The sequence below is a fragment of the Heliangelus exortis genome, chromosome 17 (assembly GCF_036169615.1).
Source record: "Heliangelus exortis chromosome 17, bHelExo1.hap1, whole genome shotgun sequence".
Lineage (NCBI taxonomy): Eukaryota > Metazoa > Chordata > Aves > Apodiformes > Trochilidae > Heliangelus > Heliangelus exortis.
Window position 1 is genome coordinate 1,871,112 of NC_092438.1, and position 23,889 is coordinate 1,895,000.

The 23,889-nt window shown below is 58.5% G+C and overlaps 3 protein-coding genes and 1 long non-coding RNA gene across 4 annotated transcripts in view; 2 read left to right on the top strand and 2 right to left on the bottom strand.

The window, feature by feature from the left end:
• The first annotated feature begins 40 nt into the window (after nucleotides 1-40).
• Nucleotides 41-9,977, top strand: RPL3L (ribosomal protein L3 like). The gene is made up of 10 exons (XM_071760716.1): nucleotides 41-198; nucleotides 1,109-1,301; nucleotides 2,482-2,650; nucleotides 3,480-3,615; nucleotides 5,370-5,556; nucleotides 6,081-6,241; nucleotides 7,078-7,179; nucleotides 7,598-7,693; nucleotides 8,557-8,676; nucleotides 9,860-9,977. Exons 1-10 carry the CDS (start codon nucleotides 196-198, stop codon nucleotides 9,914-9,916), a joined length of 1,224 nt encoding a protein of 407 aa, XP_071616817.1. The 5' UTR covers nucleotides 41-195; the 3' UTR covers nucleotides 9,917-9,977.
• LOC139804003 (uncharacterized) lies at nucleotides 3,610-5,373 on the bottom strand. The gene is made up of 3 exons (XR_011729243.1): nucleotides 5,193-5,373; nucleotides 4,218-4,488; nucleotides 3,610-4,117 (listed from the first exon to the last, which is right to left on the bottom strand). It is a non-coding gene; the product is annotated as an uncharacterized lncRNA (long non-coding RNA).
• On the bottom strand, nucleotides 9,018-21,058 carry LOC139804002 (testis-expressed protein 2-like). Its single transcript, XM_071760725.1, is given in 11 exon segments — nucleotides 9,018-10,894; nucleotides 10,997-11,117; nucleotides 13,460-13,675; nucleotides 14,524-14,661; nucleotides 14,758-14,890; nucleotides 15,005-15,104; nucleotides 15,199-15,734; nucleotides 15,873-16,176; nucleotides 16,279-16,479; nucleotides 17,019-17,818; nucleotides 20,946-21,058. Coding segments are annotated over 10 exon segments (2,658 nt in total). The 5' UTR covers nucleotides 17,802-17,818; nucleotides 20,946-21,058; the 3' UTR covers nucleotides 9,018-10,768.
• A 434-nt stretch (nucleotides 21,059-21,492) lies between these two features.
• MSRB1 (methionine sulfoxide reductase B1) overlaps nucleotides 21,493-23,889 on the top strand; it is a 2,916-nt gene continuing 519 nt past the window's right edge. The window contains exons 1-4 of the mRNA XM_071760723.1: nucleotides 21,493-21,649; nucleotides 22,130-22,272; nucleotides 22,381-22,495; nucleotides 23,159-23,889. The exon at nucleotides 23,159-23,889 is cut by the window's right edge and continues 519 nt beyond it. Coding sequence (XP_071616824.1) covers nucleotides 21,595-21,649; nucleotides 22,130-22,272; nucleotides 22,381-22,495; nucleotides 23,159-23,190 — 345 coding nt within the window. The 5' untranslated portion in view covers nucleotides 21,493-21,594 and the 3' untranslated portion in view covers nucleotides 23,191-23,889. The remainder of the gene's footprint in view (nucleotides 21,650-22,129; nucleotides 22,273-22,380; nucleotides 22,496-23,158) is intronic.

The window sequence follows — 23,889 nt, forward strand, 5'->3', positions numbered from 1 at the left end:
AGGGTTGGGTTTGGTGTAAGCTGAGACACCGGCCCTGCCTCCCCCCCCTCAGCCAATGCTGTGGCCGCCCCTGAAAGCCGAATCTCCCTTGGGGGTGAAGCCAGCGGCTAAATTTGTGTCCTCAGCCCCATAACCATCTGCAGTGTCAGCCGGGGGTTGGTGACAGCCTCTCTGAGCCGGGCCGAGGACGTCCCCATGGTTCGTAGAGCTGGGCGCTGGTGGCTGAGGCAGAGGCAGAGCCACAATAACTCCGCTTGGGCTGGAAAATGAGCTTGGAAAGGGTGACCTGGAGCCAGGACTGACCCCAGCCAGAGGGAGCTGCAGTGGATACCGAGCTAACCCTGCCTTGAAGCCAGCGGTGTGAGCACTTGTCCCTGTCTCTAAAGAGCTGCTGCTTTTCTCTGCCTGGCTCAGCATGACCTTGCCCTTGGGGTTTTGTGTATTTAGCTCCTCTAATTTGGTTTTTCAGGGTGCACTTTTAACCTGCGCATGTTCTTATCCCTGATTCCTTTGGGCTTTCCCCTTTCTTCTTCCTTTCCCCTTTCTTCTTCCTTTCCCCTTTCTTCTTCCTTTCCCTGTTCTTCTGAGTGTTCTCTGAGCTCCTTTGGGACAACTCTCTGACCCACCTTGGGTTTGGGGCAGCTTGCTGGGGAAGTGTTAATCTTGCCCTCCAGGCTGCCTTGATGCCACCAAGTCCATGGATTCTGAGCAGGCCCTTTTGGTGCTGCAGAATACAAAATAAAGTCGTTATAATTAACATCACAGTGGGACAGACCTATTAGAGAATATATTTCTCCTTTAAAGTCCTTCAGCAGAAGGAGATCTATCATGTTCAACTTGATTTTCTTTTTTAGATAATTGGCATCATTTATCCAGAAACTTCCTAAATTCCTCAATGCACGTACATGACAGAAGCTTCAACAAAATCCCTTCCTTTTAGGTGCCTTATTTCCTCACGTTGAGACTGAGGAAGAGCCCAGCATCCTCCCAAGTATTCACTGATGTTAAAGGGGAGATTTCCCATTGTGCTTTAGGTCCTGACATCTTGTACAACCTGGAGTTGAGGCTGATCTTTTTTTGTTGTTGTTGTTGTTCTCCCTCTCTGCAGTCCCACCGTAAGTTCTCTGCTCCCAGGCATGGCCACCTGGGCTTCCTCCCCCACAAGAGGAGCCGTCGCCACCGAGGGAAAGTGAAGACATGGCCTAAGGATGATCCCAGCAAACCAGTCCACCTGACAGCTTTCATGGGCTACAAAGCTGGCATGACCCACACTGTGAGGGAGGTGCACAGGCCAGGGCTCAGTAAGGCACCTCCAGGAGGGGTGGTGGGAAAGGCTGCACGTGGAAATGGGTGGTGGGGAACATAACTGCCAGGCCATCTCCTTATGGACAGTGTGAGCTGAGTCTGGGGCTTCTCAGGAAGTCCCCACACCAGGATGGTGATCACAGAACCATCCAGCTCGGAAAGGAGCTCTGGGATCATCAAATCCAACCCTGCATCCACTCCCCCCGTGGTTCCCAGCCCAGGGCACTCAGTGCCACGTTCAGGCTCTTCTTAAAAACCTCCAGGAATGGATGGAGAATCCACCCCCTCCCTGGGCAGCCCATCCCAATGCCTCAGCACCCTCTCTGCAAAGAATTCCTTCCTAATATCCAACCTAAACCTCCCCTGGCAGAGCTTAAAGTCCATGCCATGATTGTGGTGTGTCAGCTCCTGGGAAAACCCTGTGGGACAACTCTCTGACCCACCTTGGACTTGGGGCATCTTGCTGGGGAAATTTTAAGGTTGTCCTCCAGGATTGTCCACAGGATTGGAGCCAAATTCCAGGCTCTTCTGCTTCCCTCATCCTGGGGTTAAAATGTGCTGGCTCCCTGTCCTGGGGATGGGAGCCTGGGGATGAGACCCTGGGGATGAGAGTTGGGGATGGGAGATGGGGATTGGAGCCTGGGGATGGGAGCCTGGGGATGGGAGATGGGGATGGGAAATGGGGATGGGAGCCTGGGGATGGGAGTTGGGGATGGGAGATGGGGATGGGAGCCTGGGGATGGGAGATGGGGATGGGAGATGGGGATGGGAGCCTGGGGATGGGAGATGGGGATGGGAGATGGGGATGGGAGCCCAGGGATGGGAGATGGGGATGGGAGATGGGGATGGGAAATGGGGATGGGAGATGGGGATGGGAGCCCGGGGATGGGAGCCCAGGGATGGGAGATGGGGATGGGAGATGGGGATGGGAGATGGGAATGGGAGATGGGGATGGGAGCCCAGGGATGGGAGATGGGGATGGGAGATGGGGATGGGAGCCCAGGGATGGGAGATGGGGATGGGAGATGGGGATGGGAGCCCAGGGATGGGAGATGGGAATGGGAGATGGGGATGGCGGGAGATGGAAGGGCTGAGCTGACAGAGCAGAATGGGCCCTTCCCCCCAGCAGTGGCTCTGACCTGATGCTCAGCACCATTTCCCTGGGCTGTTTTGCAGAGATCTCTAAGAGGGAGGAGGTGGAGGCCGTGACCATCATCGAGACCCCCCCGATGGTGGTGGTGGGGGTCGTGGGGTACATTGACACCCCCAAGGGGCTGAGGAATTTCAAGACAGTTTTTGCTGAGCACATCAGTGACGAGTGCCGGCGGCGCTTCTACAAGAACTGGTGGGTGCCTCAGCAGCTGGGGAGGGGCCTGGGCTGGGGACCCCCCCTCACAGGTTTGTCCCCACAGCCCCCCTGGGATGCCCAACTTGTGCAAACAGCTCAGCTCCCAGGATCTGGCTCTGGGGTGGGGTGAAAGTCCTCTTTGTTTAGTCACAAGTTGATGCTGCAAACAGCTGGATGCTGGGGATCTGCACATGCATATGCAAATTTATTCTAATTCTAAGCTAATTTATTCCAAGCTCCCTCCACAGGACCCTACAGCAGCACATGCTGTGGGGTCGTGTTCCTTTGTGTAGGTTGGGCCCATCTCCTCTCCATTCAGTTGGGGTGCTTGAGCTTAGGCACCAGACAAAGGGAGTGACACCAGATTTCTGGGGGGGAAAACCTGATGCAGGATGTGACCCCTCTCCCTTGTCAGCCTCAGCACCCCAAAGCCCACCCCAGCAGAGAGGAAAATGGAAGCATGAGTTTGGTAACTGTAGGAATCCTGTCTACTGCAACAGTGCTGTTGAGATCCACCCACCAGATGCCTCTGATCCCTGCTGGGGGCTGTTTTCTCCTCTCCCCAGTTCCAGCTCTGATTTTTTTTTATGCTTTTATGTCTATTTTGATGGCACTCAGCCAGTCAGTGGGAGACAACTGGATCCCTCATGCAAAGAGATTTAAATTACCAGCCCTTTCCACAGCTCATTATTCACTTTCCTCTTCCCCACCTCTGCACGGTCAGGCAAGATTTGGGAACCCACGGGTCCCTTGTGCCCCCCACGAGGAAATCTGTCCCCCCCAGGCTGTCTCAGGGTGTGCAGAGCTGAACACTTGTGTGTTGTAGGCACAAGAGCAAGAAGAAGGCGTTCACCAAGTACTGCAAGAAATGGCAGGATGAGGATGGCAAAAAGCAGCTGGAGAAGGATTTTGCAGCCATGAAAAAGTATTGCAAGGTCATTCGTGTCATTGCACACACACAGGTCAGAGCCTCACCCCATGGGGAGGGGCAAGGGGGGCTTGGGGAGGTGGTGAGGGGCTGGGAGCAGGGATGACAGGGGGCTCTGGGTGGGGTTTTGCTGGGTGAGAAAGGGGCAGGGACAGGGGGGGTGGGAGGTGCTGCCTGAGCTGCTTCCTGACACCAGCCCTGGCCCTCTGAGTCAGGGGTGCCAGAGGGAGTTGTGTCTGTGGCATTCTGGGGAGCCCACACACACCATGGAGCTGAGCAAGGGACTGCAGGTCCCATGATTGCCTCAAATTTAGCAACTGGTGTCAAATGTTTGGGTAAAAATAACCCAGAGACTGGCACAGCTCTGCCAGGTGCTGACTGCTGGATACACAAGGGTCCTTTCCGTGCTGACCCCTGGAGTTAAGGGCTGCTTTGGAGTCTGGGGCAGAGCTGAGCTGGCTGAAGGCTTCCCCTGGGGCTGGCACAGCCCCTCAGAGTCCTGCTGTGGCATTTCAGCAGAGGCTTTGCCCGGGGAGCTGGGGTGGGAGAAACAGAGGCACCTCTGGGTGGGAGAAACAGAGGCACCTCTGGGTGGGAGATACCAGAGGCACCTCTGGGTGGGAGAAACAGAGGCACCTCTGGGTGGGAGAAACAGAGGCACCTCTGGGTGGGAGCCAGCAGGAACTGCCCAGTTGGAAAGCAGAGGTGGAGCACGGCCACAGGAGAAGTGCTGGGTGGGAGCTGCACCCTGGCTGGTGCTCTGGGCTTCTCTGGAGCATTTCCCATGGCTCTTACTGCTGTGTTTAGCTCCTGGGGTAAGATGAGGCTGGCCTGCTCCTTGGAGAGTTGGGTGTGCATCAACTTCTGCCTGGAGTGGGAGCACCAGGAGGTGTCTGGGGTCCAGGACCTTTGCCAGACAGAGAGGGAGCTGGGAGTCTGGATTGCCAGGAAGCTGAAGAGGAGGCAGCAGTGTGCCCAGGTGGCCAAGAAGGCCAATGGCATCCTGGGCTGGCTCAGGAACAGCGTGGCCAGCAGGTCCAGGGAAGGGATTCTGCCCCTGTGCTCAGCCCTGGGGAGGCCACAGCTTGAGTCCTGTGTCCAGTTCTGGGCCCCTCAGCTCAGGAAGGAGATTGAGGTGCTGGAGCAGGTCCAGAGAAGAGCAAGGAGGCTGGGAAGGGATCCAGCACAAGTCCTGTGAGGAAGGGCTGAGGGAGCTGGGGGTGTTGAGGCTGGAGAAGAGGAGGCTCAGGGGAGACCTCATCACTCTCTACAACTCCCTGAAAGGAGGTTGGAGCCAGGGGGGGGTTGGGCTCTTTTCCCAGGCAACTCTCAGCAAGACAAGAGGGCACAAGAGGTCTCAAGTTGTGCCAGGGGAGGTTTAGGTTGGACATGAGAAAGAATTTCTTTCTGGAGAGGGTGCTCAGCCATTGGAATGGGCTGCCCAGGGAAGGGGTGGATTCTCCATGCCTGGAGATATTTCCAAAGAGCCTGGATGTGGCACTCAGTGCCATGGGCTGGGAACCACGGGGGGAGTGGAGCAAGGGTTGGACTTGATGAGCTCTGAGGTCCCTTCCAACCCAGCCCATTCTGGGATTCTGTGATTCCAAGGACACCGAGTTGGGTCTGAGAGACACCTCAGGGTGCTGAGGCAGGTGGCTGGGGTTGACTGTGTGGTTAGAGAGAGGTGGTGAGGGGCTGCTCACCCCTCCTGCCCCTCACCAGTGGTGGGTGATGCCCCCACGCTCACGGGTGGGAGGTGAGGGGCAGCTGACACGTTCCCTGCTGCAGATGAAGCTGCTGCCGCTGCGTCAGAAGAAGGCCCACGTGATGGAGATCCAGCTGAATGGGGGCACAGTGGCTGAGAAGGTGGACTGGGTCCGGGAGAGGCTGGAGAAGCAGGTGTCTGTGCACAATGTCTTCAGCCCCAATGAGATGATTGATGTCATTGGTGTGACCAAGGGCCATGGGATGAAAGGTACGGAGCAGGGAGACCCTTGTGTGTGGTTCTGTGCTCCTGGGGTGACACTGCCCGGAAGGTTGTGTTGGGGGAGTCTCAGCCATGCTGAGAACCCACCAACTTATTGCACAGAGTGTAGCAAAGAGCCTCTGGCCCTCCCCCACAGCCTCTGGTTCCATCCCAGCAGAGCTTGGTGTCTTTCACCTCAGTAAACACCGGGTTTTCTGCCGTGCCCAGACTCCTCCCAGGAGGCTCAGAGCCCCTGGGACTGCCATAAACTGTTGCACTCCTCACAAACCCCCCGTGTGTGGAGGTGTGGGTGTTTCCCTGAGGGGCTGTGCCCAGCAGGAACATATCACAGCCCGATGGGATCCATGGGAAGTGAGAACAATTCCATGCCCTCTCCGGGCGCCGACAGCTCTCGGCCTTCTTCCAACGCGGTGGTTTCTGTCGGGATGTCAGGAAAAACCAGGAGATTTTCCCCTCCCCAGCATCCAGCCCTGAATCTCCCTGGGCTTCTCACTCTCTGCTCACACTTCCAGGGGTGACCAGCCGGTGGCACACCAAGAAGCTCCCCAGGAAGACACACAAGGGCCTGCGCAAAGTCGCCTGCATCGGGGCCTGGCACCCGTCCCGGGTTGGCTACTCCATTGCTCGGGCTGGCCAGAAGGGCTACCACCACCGCACAGAGCTCAACAAGAAGGTAGGGCCCAGACAGCCTCATCCTGAGCTCCACTGTCCCTCCCTTCCTCCCCTGCTGTCACCACCCCACTTGGCACGGTGGCTTCTGCTCCCCCTGCCTGTTTCCCCGGAGATCCGCAGTGCTGCTCCTCTCCTTTCCCTCTTTGTTCCCTGCTCGAGGGACATCCCACACGGGGGGCACATCTGGGTGAAAAGAATGTTGTTCCTGTGACATCCCGCATGGAAGGGGTGAGAAGGTCACCATTTTCCTTTCCCTTTTCCTTTTCCTTTTCCTTCCCTTTTCCCTTTCTTTCCCTTCCTTTCCCTTTCTTTCCCTTCCTTTTCCTTTTCCTTTTCCTTTTCCTTTTCCTTTTCCTTTTCCTTTTCCTTTTCCTTTTCCTTTTCCTTTTCCTTTTCCTTTTCCTTTTCCTTTTCCTTTTTCTTTTCCCCTTCCCTTTCCCCTTCCCTTTCCCTTTCCCTTTCCTTTTCCCTTTCCCTTTCCCTTTCCCTTTCCCCTTCCCCTTCCCCTTCCCCTTCCCTTTCCCTTTCCTTTTCCCTTTCCCTTTCCCTTTCCCTTTCCCTTTCCCCTTCCCTTTCCCTTTCCCTTTCCCTTTTGGCTTCCCTTTCCCTTTCCCTTTCCCTTTCCCTTTCCCCTTCCCTTTCCCTTTCCCTTTCCCTTTCCCTTTCCCTTTCCCTTTCCCTTTCCCCTTCCCTTTTGCCTTCCCTTTCCCTTTCCCCTTCCCTTTCCCTTTCCCTTTTGCCTTCCCTTTCCCTTTCCCCTTCCCTTTCCCTTTCCCTTTTGCCTTCCCTTTCCCTTTCCCTTTCCCTTCCCTTTCCCTCTCCCATTCCCATTCCCAGATTTACCGCATTGGCCGCGGGATCCACGTGGAGGATGGCAAAGTGGTGAAGAACAATGCCTCGACCCACTACGATGTCACTGAGAAGACCATCACACCTCTGGTAAGGGCTGGAGGGGGTAACAGGGCTCTGGCTGGCCCTGGCTACAGGAATCTGAGCCAGGGAAAAAGCTGATCCTTACCAGATAAACCTTTGTGGCTTGGCTTAAAAATCCACTCTTGCTTATTAAGTCGGGATAATCAGCCAGTTTGCTCCCTGTCCCCCCACATCCTCCAGGGAAAAGGAGGCAGGATTGCTGCTTCCCAGCTCCTACAGGGTGCTCCTTAGCTGGGCTCGTGCAGCTGGTGGTGCTGAGGTGCCCTGGTGGTGCTGAGCAGGCAGGCTGAAGGGTGCAGGGTGGTGTCAGCTGGGAGGATGGGCACTCCCTGCCTGCTCCTTCCCTGGGAAGTGCCACTTGTGGAACATGTCTGCTCCCACCCAGCCCCTCTGCCTGCCAGCCTCTCTCTGCCTCTCCCCACAGGGTGGCTTTCCTCACTATGGAGAGGTCAACAATGACTTCCTCATGCTGAAGGGCTGTGTGGTGGGCACCAAAAAGAGGGTGCTCACCCTCCGTAAGGTGAGAGCACTGGGGAGGGCTGGGCTGGGGACTCCCCAGGTGCCTCCAGATGCTGAGTGGGGGGAACCCCTCAGGTCCTCTGCTCCCTGTTGCAAGAGAGCACGTGGCACCTGAGTCTGGTGCTCAGTGGGGTGGTTTTGCTGATAAATGTATAAGGCAAGGGGCAATGGGCACAAGTTGCTGGTGTTGGGATATTCTGGTTGCACACAAGAGGAAAATTTTTCACCCTGAGGAGAGCCAGACACTGGAATGGTCTCCCAGGGGAAGTGGATTTCCACCAGCACCTCACACTTTCCTAACACCTTGGGGAGTTTTAAGCCTCAGCTTAAAGGTGCTGAGACATCTCACATAATAATATCAGAAGGGTTGGAGCAGATGATCCTGGAGGTCCCTTCCAGGCTGACATTCTGTGATAAATGGGTTGTGGCAGGGCACAGGTGGATGAATCCTCTCTGGAGACAGAAGCTGCAAGGCTTTGAGGGCTGCCATGGGGGGCCCAGCCATGAAAACTCTGGCCATAAACAGATTGTGAGGAAATGAAATGCCACGTGGTGAGCAGGCTCCTTTCAGAGCTGCTCTGCAATCCAGGGCATCACCTGCTCCCTGAGCACCAGGGGGCTTCTCTGAGAGGGCAGATTTTGGGGGAGATTCTTGTCTGCTGGTGCAGCCCCCCAAGCGCTGATGCCCCAAGCTTGGGTGCTCATTGCTGGCTTACGCTTAACACCTTCAACCCAAGAGTTTTCTTGGGGAAGTTTTGTTTGATTTTTATAATTCTGAGGGCATGTCAAGCCTGCTTCCAGTGGAGCAGATGTCCAGATTTCCTGGGACAGCAATCCTGAGGCACTGTGACTTTCCTCTCCCAGTCCCTTCTGGTGCACACGAGTCGCCGGTCCCAGGAAGCGATTGAGCTCAAATTCATTGACACCACTTCCAAGTTTGGCCACGGACGCTTCCAAACAGCTCAGGAGAAGAGAGCATTCATGGTGAGTCCTGCTCAGCCCCAGCTCCTGGGCCACGCTTGCAGCAGGGGCCAAAAAAAAACCTGATTGACTCCAAGCAAGCATCTGCTTCTTGACAGAACAACAGCCAAAGGAGTGGTCGGGGCTGTCTTGCACAAAAGGCAGGCAATGAATTCAATTCACACAGCAGATATTATGCTAAGGAGGAACATGATGGTTCTGTGAGTGATCCAAGACAACCCAACTAGCAAATCATGCACCATATGGCCAACCAGTTTCCATTCACCACGGGATGTTTTAAACAAGCAGTTAACTTGGCAGGCACTGCCTTGGACATATGGTCCCTTTCACCCCTAATTGTGCACTTCTTTGATTTGTTTGGAATGATTTATAACTTTAATGTTGTTAAGAGGAAAAGGTTGGGTCAAATTCAGACACAGATTTCTAATTCTTTTGACAGGAAGCTTTCAGAAAGGCCAAGCAGTATATTTTTCTTAAATCCCAGGGCAAAAAAAAAAAAAAAAAAAGAAAAAAAAAAAGAAGTCAACCCAAACCAAACAGAGTTTCTTGTGTAGGTTTGCAACCAACACCAGGGTGATGAGTAAGTCTGAGTATGAAAAGTGAGACAGGCCTTCAGCTAGCAGAAAGGACAGAAACAACTGCCTGGATACCACACAGGCTTAAGCTGTGTCTGGATCTGGCCTGTCAGAAATCCCATCTGCAAGTGGCTAAGCCTCCTTAGCCCCGGGGAGGGGGATTGGCTGTGCAGTGCTTTGCAGAGCTCCTTAGAGGTTAAGCTGGTTTCCTTTTTGTCAGTGTTAGGAGCTTGTTCTGCATTCTCCTCTTGCTGTCCCTGTCAGTCCTGAGGAGCTGTGATGTGGATCCTGGGGACAGGAGGTGGTTTCAGCAGGTTGCAGATGTTTTCTTTGCTCTTCTCTCTGTGTCCTGACTGCTTGCCAGCCCTCCTGGCTCTGAGCAGGTCACTCTCTGGCTGCTTTTGTGCTGTCCAAAGGAACAAATCCTTGGTGCAAGGGCCAGGATGTTTCCCTCTGGACTCCTGTGGGGCTCAGGAGGCCCTGGAGGTGGCTGGGGAATGGTGGCCCAGGGACCAGGAGCAGCCTTGCCCAGCAGAAGCTTCAGATGCAGCCTTGTAAGCCAGGTTTGCCTCCTGTTAACACTGAGAGCTCTCCTCTCTGCTCTCTTCCAGGGTCCTCAGAAGAAACACTTGGTGAAAGAGAAGCCAGGAGTGCAGGAGGAGCTGTGAGGACTGAGATGCCAGGCTGCCTAACTCAATAACCTTCAATAAAAGGTTTCTGCTGCCTGTCTCCCTTCTGGAGGGGGTCTTGCTGTGTTCAGAGCTGCCTGTGGCAGCAGGGTGTCCTGGAGGCTCCTCACCAGGTGGGGATGGGCCAAGTAGCACTGCAGAGTGGCTCAGATGGACAGGGACTAAGTGGGACAGCCAAGTGCTCTCTTCTCTGGAGCTTCCTTTTCCTTTGCCCAAGGGAATTTTTCCCCCACTGAACCAAACCACGGTGAAGACTCCACTTGCTCTCCCAGTGGACAGCAGAGCAGGTACCAGCACTTCTGCCCCAGTTTTTTCTCTCTGCATAAAGCCCCATGGGCCCAGCTGCTGGCTGCCTGCTCAGCCATGGGTTTATTCAGACTTTGGGCTCATTTCCCAGCCCTCTTTGCCTTGCAGTCCAGCTGCCTGTATGCTGCATCTTGGAGCTGTGATGTCTCAGATCAGTGGTGGTGGTCACAACCCCCTCAGTGCAGAAACTGGGTGTCCTGCACCCTCTTTGGGAACCAGGCAGTGGAAAGCCCAGCACTCTGCTTGGTCCTGAGCTGCCCCCTTGACCAGGAGTCCTGAGAACCTGGCAGGAGCTGCAGATGAAGTTCTTGGGTCTGCAGCAGGCCCCTTGCCCAGGGGTCTGGTTCTGGTCTCAACGTGTGCTTGCAGAATTTAAGGAGGAGGCTCCCCCACAGAGGTGCTGAGGATGAGCTGAGCTGAGGAGCTCAGAGCCCACAGCACAGCCCTGGAGGCAGGCAGGGGACAGGCCCTGGCTGTCCCTGTGTCCTTGTGCAGTGTCCCTGCCCTGCTTGGGGGACTTTCACTTCAAAGCCTCTTCTCTCCCTTGGCTGGAAGGTCCCTGGAGACTCCTCCAGCAGGGGCCTGAGGATCCAGTCCAGAGCTCATGATGGGAATGATGAGATCATCCATGTTTGGCATCACCAAAATTTTCTGAAAAAAAAAAAAAAAAAAAAAGAATCCAGGGTAAACAAGAGGATTTGAACACCTCTACCTGCCTGGGGACATATCAGCTGGCTTTGGTGGGACAGACACCTGGAATTCCTGCTGCAGCTTCCTCTCAATCCACTCGGTGACATGGAGGAATGTCACCTCCCTCTCACCCAGCTTTGGGCACACCTTCAGCTCCAGCTGGGGTGGGACTCTGAAGCTGTACCTGCCAGGAGGAAGGAAACAGGCAGAAAGTGGCACATCCCCAAAACGTGGCACATCCCCAAAACGTGGCACAGCCTGGGAGGCCCCCCTCCTGGGTTTTTTGGACCCCCTCCTGGGTTTTTTGGACCTCCCCTCCTGGGTTTTTTGGACCCCCTCCTGGGTTTTTTGGACCTCCCCTCCTGGGTTTTTTGAACCTCCCCTCCTGGGTTTTTTGGACCCCCTCCTGGGTTTTTTGGACCTCCCCTCCTGGGTTTTTTGGACCCCCTCCTGGGTTTTTTGGACCTCCCCTCCTGGGTTTTTTGAACCTCCCCTCCTGGGTTTTTTGGATCCCCTCCTGGGTTTTTTGGATCCCCTCCTGGGTTTTTTGGACCTCCCCTCCTGGGTTTTTTGGATCCCCTCCTGGGTTTTTTGGATCCCCTCCTGGGTTTTTTGGACCTCCCCTCCTGGGTTTTTTGGATCCCCTCCTGGGTTTTTTGGACCTCCTCTCCTGGGTTTTTTGGACCTCCCCTCCTGGGTTTTTTGGATCCTCTCCTGGGCTTTTTGGACCTCCCCTTCTGGGTTTTTTGGACCTCTCCTCCTGGGTTTTTTGGATCCTCTCCTGGGTTTTTTGGACCTCCCCTCCTGGGTTTTTTGGACCTCCCCTCCTGGGTTTTTTGGACCTCCCCTCCTGGGTTTTCTGGATCTCCCCTCCTGGGTTTTTTGGACCTCCTCTCCTGGGTTTTTTGGACCTCCCCTCCTGGGTTTTTTGGACCTCCCCTCCTGGGTTTTTTGGACCTCCCCTCCTGGGTTTTTTGGACCTCCTCTCCTGGGTTTTTTGGACCTCCCCTCCTGGGATTTTTGGACCCCCCCTCCTGGGTTTTTTGGACCTCCCCTCCTGGGGTTTTTGGACCTCCTCTCCTGGGTTTTTTGGACCTCCCCTCCTGGGTTTTTTGGATCCTCTCCTGGGTTTTTTGGACCTCCTCTCCTGGGTTTTTTGGACCTCCCCTCCTGGGTTTTTTGGACCTCCCCTCCTGGGTTTTTTGGATCCTCTCCTGGGGTTTTTGGACCTCCCCTCCTGGGTTTTTTGGACCTCCCCTCCTGGGTTTTTTGGACCTCCCCTCCTGGGTTTTTTGGACCCCCTCCTGGGTTTTTTGGACCTCCCCTCCTGGGTTTTTTGGATCCCCTCCTGGGTTTTTTGGACCTCCTCTCCTGGGTTTTTTGGACCTCCCCTCCTGGGTTTTTTGGACCCCCTCCTGGGTTTTTTGGACCTCCCCTTCTGGGTTTTTTGGACCTCGTCTCCTGGGGTTTTTGGACCTCCCCTCCTGGGTTTTTTGGACCTCCTCTCCTGGGTTTTTTGGATCCCCTCCTGGGTTTTTTGGACCTCCCCTCCTGGGTTTTTTGGACCTTCCCTCCTGGGCTTTTTGGACCTCCCCTTCTGGGTTTTTTGGACCTCCCCTCCTGGGTTTTTTGGACCTTCCCTCCTGGGCTTTTTGGACCTCCCCTCCTGGGATTTTTGGACCCCCCCTCCTGGGTTTTTTGGACCTCCCCTCCTGGGGTTTTTGGACCTCCTCTCCTGGGTTTTTTGGACCTCCCCTCCTGGGTTTTTTGGATCCTCTCCTGGGCTTTTTGGACCTCCCCTTCTGGGTTTTTTGGACCTCTCCTCCTGGGTTTTTTGGACCTCCTCTCCTGGGTTTTTTGGACCTCCCCTCCTGGGTTTTTTGGATCCCCTCCTGGGTTTTTTGGACCTCCCCTCCTGAGTTTTTTGGACCTCCCCTCCTGAGTTTTTTGGACCTCCCCTTCTGAGTTTTTTGGACCTCCCCTCCTGGGTTTTTTGGATCCCCTCCTGGGTTTTTTGGACCTCCTCTCCTGGGTTTTTTGGACCTCCTCTCCTGGGTTTTTTGGATCCCCTCCTGGGTTTTTTGGACCTCCCCTTCTGGGTTTTTTGGACCTCCCCTCCTGGGTTTTTTGGATCCCCTCCTGGGTTTTTTGGACCTCCTCTCCTGGGTTTTTTGGACCTCCCCTCCTGGGTTTTTTGGACCTCCTCTCCTGGGCTTTTTGGACCTCCCCTTCTGGGTTTTTTGGACCTCCTCTCCTGGGCTTTTTGGACCTCCCCTCCTGGGTTTTTTGGATCCCCTCCTGGTTTTTTTGGACCTCCCCTCCTGGGTTTTTTGGAACCCCATCCTGGGAGGAGGTGACACAGCTCTGTGTCCCCAGCTCCTGAGGTCCCTTTGGGGTGACAGCCCTGGTTTGCTGGCAGCCCGGATGAACCCAGATTCCTGGAGCTGGCTCCAAGGAGCAGGGAACCGGGGGAGCTGGAAGGGGGCCATGGATGTGTCCCGAGGGGGGAGGAAGCAGAGCTGGTACCAGACACGATCCGTCGGGGGGGGGGGAATGTTCACAGCCAAGGTTCCTGCCAGCTCCTGCACCTCCACCGTCAGCAGCAGTGGAGTGTTGGAAACCTCCTCGATTTTCTTTTTGATGAACTCGTTTTCCGTGGCCCTCTGGAAGTACTTGGACTTGGCAATCCTGTCCACAAAGCGCAGGATCCTGCGGCTCCTGCTGCTGCTGCTGCTGACGTGGCTGTGGGGAGGGGAACCACAGCTCAGCAGTGGGGTGGGGGAGACCCAGACTCAGCATCCCCCAAGCATCTGCCACTGCAGACATGGGGGACAGGACAGGAGTCCCCTGTAAGAGGTGCCACCGTGTGCCCGAGGTGCCTGCCTCTGCCTCCTTGGGGTCACCAGCCCTGAGCCCCTCTGCCACCATCTCCCCATCCTCCCCCAGCACCTCCCCATCCTCCCCCATGTCTCCCCATCCTTCCCCTTGTCTCCCCATCCTCCCCCAGCACCTCCCCATCCTCCCCCATGTCTCCCCATCCTTCCCCTTGTCTCCCCATCCTTCCCCAACACCTCCCCCTTGTCTTCCCATCCTCTCCCATGTCTCCCCACCCTCCCCCAGCACCTCCCCATCCTCCCCCTTGTCTCCCCATCTTCTCCCTTGTCTCCCCATTCTTCCCCAGCACCTCCCCATCCTTCCCCATCACCTCCCCCTTGTCTTCCCATCCTCTCCCATGTCTCCCCATCCTCCCCAGCACCTCCCCATCCTTCCCCAGCATCACCCCATCCTCCCCCATATCTCCCCATCCCCTCCCCCTTGTCTCCCCATCCTCCCCCAGGTCTCCCCATCCTCCCCAGCACCTTCCCATCCTCCCCCAGCACCTCCCCATCCTCCCCAGCACCTCCTCATCCTCCCCCTTGTCTCCCCATCCTCCCCAGCACCTCCTCATCCTCCCCCTTGTCTCCCCATCCTCCCCAGCACCTCCTCATCCTCCTCCTTCTCTCCCCATCCTCCCCCAGCACCTCCCCCCTGTCTCCCCATCCTCCCCAGCACCTCCCCATCCTCCCCGTGGTCCCCCAACACCCTCTCACCCCTCAGTGCTGGGCTGTGGGCCCCTCTCCCCCAGGGCTCCCACGGGCTCCGTGGTGGCCACATCTTCCTCCTCCTCGGAGCCAGCACTGGATGACTCCGCGTCGCTGTCCGCCAGCAGGATCAGCCTTGGCCTGGCCCTGCCAGACCCCGGGACCATCAGGGGGTGTCCCCAGGGCCAGCACCTTCCAGGCAAGAGGAGGAGGGTGGTGAAAGCCCTCGGGGCAGCCCCTTACCCCTCTCTGCCTGCCTCTGCTGGGCCGCTCTCCTCTGCAGCACTCTCCTTCCCCAGCTTGCAGAGATTCATCTTGGTCTCCAGTGTCATCTGCAAAGCGCCGCTGTAGGTGACCTCCATGTCCACCCAGAGCCCTGCCAGGGAGAGGGACAGGGGGAGGCCCCCATCAACCCCGTGAGGGGACAGGGGACAGGCTGGCACCTGTGTGACAGCTGCTGTGGAGCCATCCCTGGGCTCCCTGCTCTTACCTCGGTCGTTGATGGTGGGACTGGAGGCGCTGAGGATGGAGGGGATGGATGTGCCCATGTCCAGCTCCGTCAGAGCCAGCTCATCCATGAAATATGGGAGCTGATGGAAGGAAACCGCACAGCCTGCAAGCCTAGCACCCACCCTGGGGATGGGATGGGGCTCCCCTGGGTGCTGTGACGCTCCCGTCTCTCACCTTGATCTTGCTCAGCTTCTTCTGGATCTTGCTGGACACCTGCTCAGCCCAGTATTGCTCCCGGAGGAAGTCCCAGAAGATCCGTCCCACCAGGGCGTTCATCCAGGCCATGGATGTCTCAGCCTGCACAGCCCCTTCCTCACCAAGCTGTGGGGGGACAGGAGCCACAAGCCCCTGGAGCAAGGTGGGACCCACTAGTCGGGTGCTGAATGCCCAGCACCATGGCTTGGCTGCTCAAACCCCAGGACAACCACCACCAGCCTGGAAGAGGCAGCACCCAGGGTCATATCCTGCTCCCAGTGCTGGATTTGTCCCACTCACCTTCGTGGGCGTGGGGCTGCCCATCACTCCGTGAGAGGGGCTCTGGTCTGGGCTGCCCCCCACCTGTGCTGGCACAAACCGGGCCATGTAGGAGCTGTAATCCAGGAAAATCTGCTGGACACTTCCCGCCAGGTCCTTGGGTGGGATGGCAGAGGGAATGTCCTCGGAGCTCCCTCCACTGCTGCTGCCACTGCTCTGCGGGGCCAGTCCCACTCCTGGGGACACAAACCAACCAGGAGAGGTGACGTGCTGCCCGTCCACGATGCCACCGACATGCCACCCCCCCCCCCTCCCTGCTGCCCACCCAGGACACGTGCAATTCCCACCTGGAGCAGTCCCAGGACACATCTCACCTGCCCTGGCTTTGCCGTGGCTGCTGCCGGGGGTCCCGCGGGAGGCTCTCAGGAGGTGCTGGTACCACTCCTCCTTCTCCCTCCCTGTCCTCCCAAAGAGGTACAGACACCTCTCCCTGCAGTCTCCTGGGACCTCCTGTTCCTGGACCGGCCCCTTCTTCATCCCATCATCCCTCTGCACCTCTGCACCCTGCTCCTCGCTGCTCCCGCACTCCAGCTCTGCCGCCTCGGGCAGGAGGACACAGATGGGATATTTTTTGTTCCACGTCCGCTTTCGGGCCAGGCTGGAGGGGCAGAGGAAGACCTGGGAGAGCAAAAGTGGTGCTGAGACCCCGTGGTGTGGGGGTCCCTGCGTGGGGACAGTCCCCTGCTGCAGCAGGAAGGTTCTGGGAAGCAACCAACTCACCTTGGCGTGGCTCAGGTCGTAGCAGCGGTGGCTGACGAAGACGGTGTCGAGGATTTCCTCCTGGAAGGTGGCTCTGCGGGGGATGTTGCTCTTGGGGTAGGAGAGTTTCAGGGTGGCCCCATCCAGCGTGGCCAGCACTGAGTGTGTGAGCGAGGGGTGGAAAACCTCGGGGTCGTAGAGGTGCAGCTGGTTCATCCATCCCTGGGTGGGAGCAGGAGATGGGTGCTCCCTGCTGTGCTGCATGGGGTGGCAGCTGGCACCCACCTGGCTTCAGCACCCCAATCCTGGGCTCCCCTCCAGCCACCACCCAGCACCCCAACCCTGAGCTCCCCTCCAACCATCCACCCAGCACCCCAACCTTGGGCTCCCCTCCAGCCACCACCCAGCACCCCAATCCTGGGCTCCGCTCCAGCCACCACCCAGCACCCCAACCTTGGGCTCCCCTCCAGCTACCACCCAGCACCCCAACCCTGGGCTCTTCTCCAACCACCACCCAGCACCCCAACCCTGGGCTCCTCTCCAACCACCACCCAGCACCCCAACCCTAAGCTCCTCTCCAACCACCACCCAGCACCCCAACCCTGGGCTCCTCTCCAACCATCCACCCAGCACCCCAATCCTGGGCTCTTCTCCAACCACCAACCAGCACCCCAACCCTGAGTTCCCCTCCAGCCACCACCCAGCACCCCAACCCTGGGCTCCTCTCCAGCACCCCATCCTGGACCACCCCTCTCTCTTACCTGGAGGTGATGGTTTTCTCGTGACTCCCCCAGCATCAGTTTGGGGCGCGGGTGTCCCCGCGGTCCCCGTGCCACCGACGGGAGCTTCGGCAAGAGGAGGAGGACGGCGAGGAAGCCCAGGACCAGCCCGCAGACGAGCCCTAGGCAGAGCCCGGCGGCGTAGGGAGGCAGGGGCAGGATGAAGTAGCCGTAGGCGAGGAGGGCGATGGAAGCCAAGGCTCTGCTCGGCACCGTTCCCCCCGGCGGCTCCTCGGGGGGTGGCAGCCGGGGTTCGGCATCCCGCTGAGCCACCTCCACCACCTGGATTACGTCCCCGTAGGAGCAGATCTCGTAGCGACAGTTCAAGGTGGGCTCCCAGGGGCTCCAGTCCCGCACCCCGCTGCCCCCCACCTCCTGTCCCCGCACCTTCTCCCGGGGCCCGGGGCTGCTCTCCTCGGCCGTGTGCCGGCTGAGCCTCTTGGATTCCTCCAGCCTGGCGTCCCGCAGCCGGAGCAGGGCAGCCCGGCTCTCCGAGGGGGAGATGCTGGGGGAAGACGGGGCCGTGCGGGACTTGGCCGGGCTCAGGCGGGGCTGGGGAGCCCGCGGGAGGTCAGGCAGGAGCATCCCCCCGGGCTGAGGGGACAGGGGATGCTTCGGATCCCCATCCCCAGGGAAAAGGAGCCCGCAGCCCTCCCGGGGGCCTCTGTCCTCCCTGGTGTCAGTGGGATGGGGTGAGCCTGGGGACGCTGTCAGGGTTGGAGAGGTGTCAGCTGGCACCACAGCCTGGTCTGTCATCGCTCGCATCGCCGAGGGTGCCCGTGCTGCTGAGGGAGGGGATGGAAACAGCTCAGGGTGCATCACAGACTCTTTCAGATCCCCTTGGGATCATCCAGTCCAACCATCATCTTTACCAACTCCTCCCCTAAACCGTATCCCCCGACCCCACATCTAAACAGACCCCTAAACACATCCAGGGATGGAGACTCAACCACCTCCCTGCCCTGGTCCTGCTTTCCCCATTGGCACGAGCAGGAGTGGGGTGTCCCCAGGGACCTTGTCACCATGGTGCCTTTTTAGGGCCATGGTGCTGCCGGGCTCAGCAGCAGTGTGTGGGAACCTGCTTGTGGAAGGAGGAGAAACCTCAGGGTTTCTGCAGCAACCAGGCCCTGAGAACCCCGAGCTGTGCCCCAGGTCTGCAGCAACACCAAAGGGATTTTCCTGCATTAGGACATTCTGATGGTCCCAGTGCAGGGGCTGGGAGGAGGCTGAGCTGCCAGCATGCAGGGCTCTGCCTCCTCTAAATGTTTCTCACTCAATCGACAGTGGTTTGGCTCTGGATTTATGCATTGCATGAACCTGACAAGAAACAAGCCCGAGCTCTGGCCCCAGCCCAGCAGGAGGATGCTCTGGCACCAGGATGTTGGGGTAATCTCTTTTTTTACTAGAGGGACACCAGAGTTTTCCTAACACATCAAGTTTCCATAGCCCCGAGGGTGTCCCCAGCCGTGTCACCCCATCCCCAACAGCCACTGTCACCCCTCCATCACTGCATTCCTGCCAAAGCCTCTCATCATGCATGTGACCCCCCTGTCACAGCCATCCCCAGTACCCCCAGTGCTGCCCAGTCCTTGGCTGGGCTCACCAGAAATCCCTGGGGCTGGTCCTACCCAGCCACCAGTCCCTGTCCTCACTGGGCTCAGGAGACCCCCCAGTTCCCCTGTGCCTGGCTTTTTGGTACCACTGCTCCAGTATTTGTGGGGTTTAAAAGCTAAAATTAAAAAAAAAAAAAAAAAAAAAAGAAGATGCTGCCTGTTTCCTGAGAGACCATTAGCACAGTGGAAGACAGAGATAATAATAGCCCAGGTTTGTATGGGGGTTTTCATCTGCCAGGGACAAGTACAGCGGGGGCTCTGGAGATGCTGCTGAAACGAAGCCACCTCTGAGGGGGTGAGGGGAGCACCAGGAGGGACCCTGCTGGGTGCCAGGGCTGGACCACCACTCCCCTGAGATGGAGGGTCCCCATGGAGCACCCCATGAAGGCTTTGCTGCTACAGAGAGCAGATCTCCAGCCCAGAGGAGCCCCTGGAGCTGGTCCCTGAGTGCCAGAGCTCTCCCACCTTCCATCCCCAAGCACCTCCCCAGTTTCTGCTCCGTGGTTTTGGGTCAAATTGGACTCGACCTGACACAGGACAAGATCAAGTGTCCTGAGCCCTTGCTCCCAGGTGGGTGCTGCCCAAATGGTGTTTGCTTTTGTTGAGAAATCGGGCAGAGTTAATTAAAAAATTAACTTCCAGCAGCCCTCTCCAGTTAATTGGAGGTGGCAGAGGGCTGGCACTGCTGGTGGGGATGGTGGCACAGCTCTGCTTGGGCATAGAGGAGGCTTTCAGCACCCAGCCAAACGAGCTGGAAATCCCTACTCTAATTATCTCCACAATACACCCCTACAGACACCAAACCGCTGTGGTTTTCTGCCCTGGGGCTGGAGGTCTCCTGGCATCATCCCCTGGTTCAGGAGCACAGGGCTTGGAGAGAAGTCCTGCTGGAACCTCAAAGCAAAATTTGGAGGAACGGGTGAGGCAGCACTGATCCCAGCTCCATCTGCTGCTCCTGCCTCCCCATCACACTGCTCCTTCTCAGGGGCTTTACTGGGGGATACTGGAATGACTGGCTCCAGGGTGGCCGTGCCAAACTCTGTGCCCAACCCCAGGTCTGGTCCCCAGGGACCCCCTCTCAACGTCCCCCCCCTCACCCTGTGCTGCCCCAGGGTTGAACTCAGCCCTTCCACCACCACAGACTTTGCTTTGCCCCCCTGTCCCATCCTCTGCCCATCACCCCGAGACCATTGCACCCCTGGTGGCCCAGCTCCCAGCCCCGGTGTCACCAGGCCAGAGGCCAGGGGGAGGACCTGGCAGGCGTGGTGTCACCTTCTGCACCCCGGTGAGCAGCAGAGGTCCAGGTGGGTGATGCTGCCGAGACACAGGGGCCCAGCGGCCACCGCAGCTCCTGCCACTGCCTGAAAATCTGTGCCCTGGAGGCAGAGTCACAGCTTTGGAGTCTCTTTGCAGCCTTGCCTGGGGCTCTGCTCCCGGGGGGATGACACCAGGAGGTGCTTTCAGACCGGCAGCACGTCACCCAGCACGTCCCCCGTGTCCTGCCACCCCACGGTGCTGCAGCCACAGCCTCTTCCCCCTCCTGCCCGGGTGCCTGCCACAAATCATCAATCCCCGGGGCTGGGGCAGGGAGCTCAGCCCGCCCGAGATGAGAGCCTGACCTAATTCAAAGCGGCAGCATCCAGAGGGCAGGAGCAGCGCCGGCCCCACGCAGGGGTTTCCACGCCCCAGGGTGAGCTCCTGGCTGCTGGACACGTCCCTGGGCATTAAGGAACAGGGATCCTGACTGGGATGGATCCAGGGAGACATCGCTGCAGGGGCAGCTCCGCAGGACAGTCCCCCTGGGTCTGTAAGAAGGGGGCTGGAATTTTTGGTCTTGCACCAAGGAAGATGCAATTTCCAGCAGATCCCAATGGATGAGAACTCAGCCAAGAGCCTCAGATAAAACTAGGAATGAAGAGACTTGTGGTGCCTGGCTTTTTGTCGGGTTTTTTGGCGATTTTTTTTTTTTTTTTTTTTTTTTTTTTTTTTTTAGGGAAAAGCAGCCGCATGCAGCTGATCATCTCCAGGAGCCTGCGGTTCACCTTCAAAGCCCGGACCTTGCCGCATGCCACCTCCCCCAGGAGCCCCACGAGGGGACAGAGCTCAGCCCACCCTCACCTCCGTGGGCAGGGTCCCCACCGGTGACCCCCCCACGGCTGCCGGGGTGGTGGGATGGGTGGTCCCCACCACTGGGCCCCCGCAGTGGGAGAGCCCCCAGCCCGTCCCAGGAGCTGCCCCAAGCTCCATCACCCAGAAGTGCCCCGTCCCCTCCCCGAGGGTCCCGCAGCACCGGTACCTGGGCCAGACGGGAGGTCCCGGTGAGGCGGGGAAGGGTCAGTCCTAGAGGATGAGCGGTCTGAACGCGGCCGGAGAGATGGGCTGGTTCCGGTTCGAGGGGAGGACCGGGAGGGAGGATGACGAGAGGTTCAGCCCCGGTGCCGGTAAAGAAGAGCCGGTGCCGGTGCTGATGCCGGGATCCAAGGACTGATACCGGTGCCGGGAGACGAGGATCGGTGTCGGTGCCAAGGAGACGGTACAGGAGACGGAGGATCCCTCCTGGTCCCGGTACCGGTCCGGATATCTCCCAGCTGCCGCCGCCGGTGCCGGAGCATCCGCAGGACCGTGCCGGGTCCCCGCTCCCCCCGGCTCCGCCCCGCGTCCCCCCGCCCATCCCCGCCGGGACGTCCCCCCCCTCCCCTCCGAACCGAACCTTCCCGGGGCTGCGGGGCCGGGCCCGGGGCTTCACATCGCTTGGGGCGGGGAGGATATCGGAACCTCCCCGGTACCGGTACCGGGACCCCCCTTTCGGTACCGGGACACACACACCCCTTCCCCCCAGTACCGCCCGCCCCGCAGAGCCCCCGCCAGCCCCGGGAGCGTCATCGGGGGCGGGGCCGAGGCGGGGCCGGGGTGAGCGGAACCGGGCCGGGGCGGCGGGTGCAGCCATGTCCTTCTGCTCCTTCGTGGGGGGAGAGGTCTTCAAGGACCACTTCCAGCCGGGTGAGCGGGGCCGGGGGAGCGGGCTGGGGGTGTCCTCGGGGGGCTTAGAGGTGCCCCGGGGGGTTCGGCGGGGTCCGCCCCCTCCTTAGGGCCGGGGGGCACACGGGGTGACCCCTGCGGTCTCTGAGGGTTGGGTGGGTGTCATCGCTGTGGGACATGCTCCACCCGTGGGGACCGGGCTGGGGGTCACCTCTCTGGGGTCTTCGTTGCGGGATCCCCCCAAGGTGGGGAGGAGGGGGGAGATGCTGCCTGCAAGGGGGGGCTGGGAGGGTCCCGTCCTGCAGAAAAGCCCCCGTGGGGGATGTGGGTCCTGGCCCTGGGGTCTAGCAGGAGCCCACGCGGGCAAAGTCCTGCGTGTCCCGTGTCCCAGCAGACGTGTGTGTGTCCCCTCCCCCTTCTGTGAGCCGGCCACGGAGCAGGCTGGGGGGCTGCCCCCCGCCACTAAACCCCCTCCCCACGCTCTCCCACCACCTTCCCCAGGCATCTACGTCTGTGCCAAGTGTGGCCATGAGCTCTTCTCCAGCCGTGCCAAGTACGAGCACTCGTCCCCGTGGCCAGCGTTCACCCAGCCCCTCCTGGAGGACAGCGTGGCCAAGCGGGAGGAGCGCCCGGGGGCTTTAAAGGTGCTGGGTCTGAACCCCCCCAAAATCCCCACCCCTAGCCCCCCACACCACCCCCAAGGGGTGTTTTCTCACCTTTGCTGCCCCAAACCCCTCTCCCTGCGTTCCCAGGTGTCTTGTGGCAAGTGTGGCAACGGGCTGGGCCACGAGTTCCTCAATGATGGCCCCCAGAGGGGACAGTCCCGCTTCTGAATATTCAGCAGCTCGCTGAAGTTCATCCCCAAAGGTAAAAAGCTGTGGCTTGGCAGCTGGTTTCAGCCCAAGGAGTGATTTTGGGGGGTTGGGCTGAGTGCCAGGCTCTGCTTTTGGGCTGGTGAGATAAGCCCAGGAGCCACTCACATCCTCAAGAAATCCCATGTGTGTCACTTGGCTCAGCACCCTCTGGGCTCCCAGACCTTCCCTGCTGAGCCCTTGGGCCAGCAAAAGGCCAAAAAGGCCACCAGCATCCTGGCTTGGGTCAGCACTGGGTCCTCCTGTGCTGGGGATGCATCTCAAATCCTGGGGTCAGTTCTGGGGACAAGGACATTGAGGGGCTGGAGAGTGTCCAGAGAAGGGGCTGGAGCTGGGGAAGGGGCTGGAACTCTCCTGAGCAGAAGCAGCTGAGGGATATGGGGGTGTTGGAGCAAAGGGGGACCTTCTGGCTCTGTAGAGCTCCCTGAGAGGAGGAAACAAGAGTCAAAAAACCCTCAAGTTGTGCCAGGGGAGGTTTAGATTGGATATTAGGAACAATTAGGAGCAATGCCAGCAAAGTGTAGCAAGTTAATAATAAATAATAAAATGTATACAATTAAAAACCCAAACCCCAGTAATTAAAAAAAATCATAAAGGGTGCTGGTGGTTCTGGAACAAGAAATGTGAGCCCTGTTTTTTTTTTTTTCCCTCTCTTTAGGCAAAGCAGACAAGAAGCTGAAGGAGAAGTAAGCGAGATGCTCTGCTCAGCACCTTCCTCTTGGGCTGATCCTGCATTCACACCTTGGGGTGTCCACTCTGGGGGGCACCGAGAGCCCAAGAAACCCCAAAGAGGCTCCTGGTGCCCCCAACCCCTTCCCTCCTGGGGCTGCTCCCATCTGGGGTGCCAGGAGGAGCAATGGGGGGGGAGAGGGGAAAATGGGGTCGCTGGGGGGTGTGCCCAGGGGGTGCTCCACAGGAATTAGGGGGATGCCAAGGCTGCAACTCTCCATTTTACCCACCCTGCCCCCTCCCCAGCCCTGGCATCCTCCTTGGCACCTTCCCCTCTGCCTGGAGCAGCTACTACCAGTAGCAGGTACTACCAGTGGCTACTACCAAGCCTCTGCTCAGCTCTGGGATGGTTTTGGGGTTGAAGCAGCCGAGCTGGGACACTGGCAGCCAGGAGGGATGGATTCCCCCATGGCACTGATGCAATCCAGAGTGGCTCTGTTGGCGTTTCCAAGGAGTGATCCTGGATTAGCTGGGCTCAGAGCCCGGGTTAATCTCTGGTGCTATTCTGGGCTGGGATCATGGGATGAATTGCCCTATATAAACCCTTTCCAGGATGCTAGGGCAAGGATGGTTTTAGGATCCCACTGGACAGCATCCAGGTGTTTTCCCCCTCTGCCCAGTTTCCACGGAGCAGTTCTGGATCCCCCCCCCTCTCCTCTG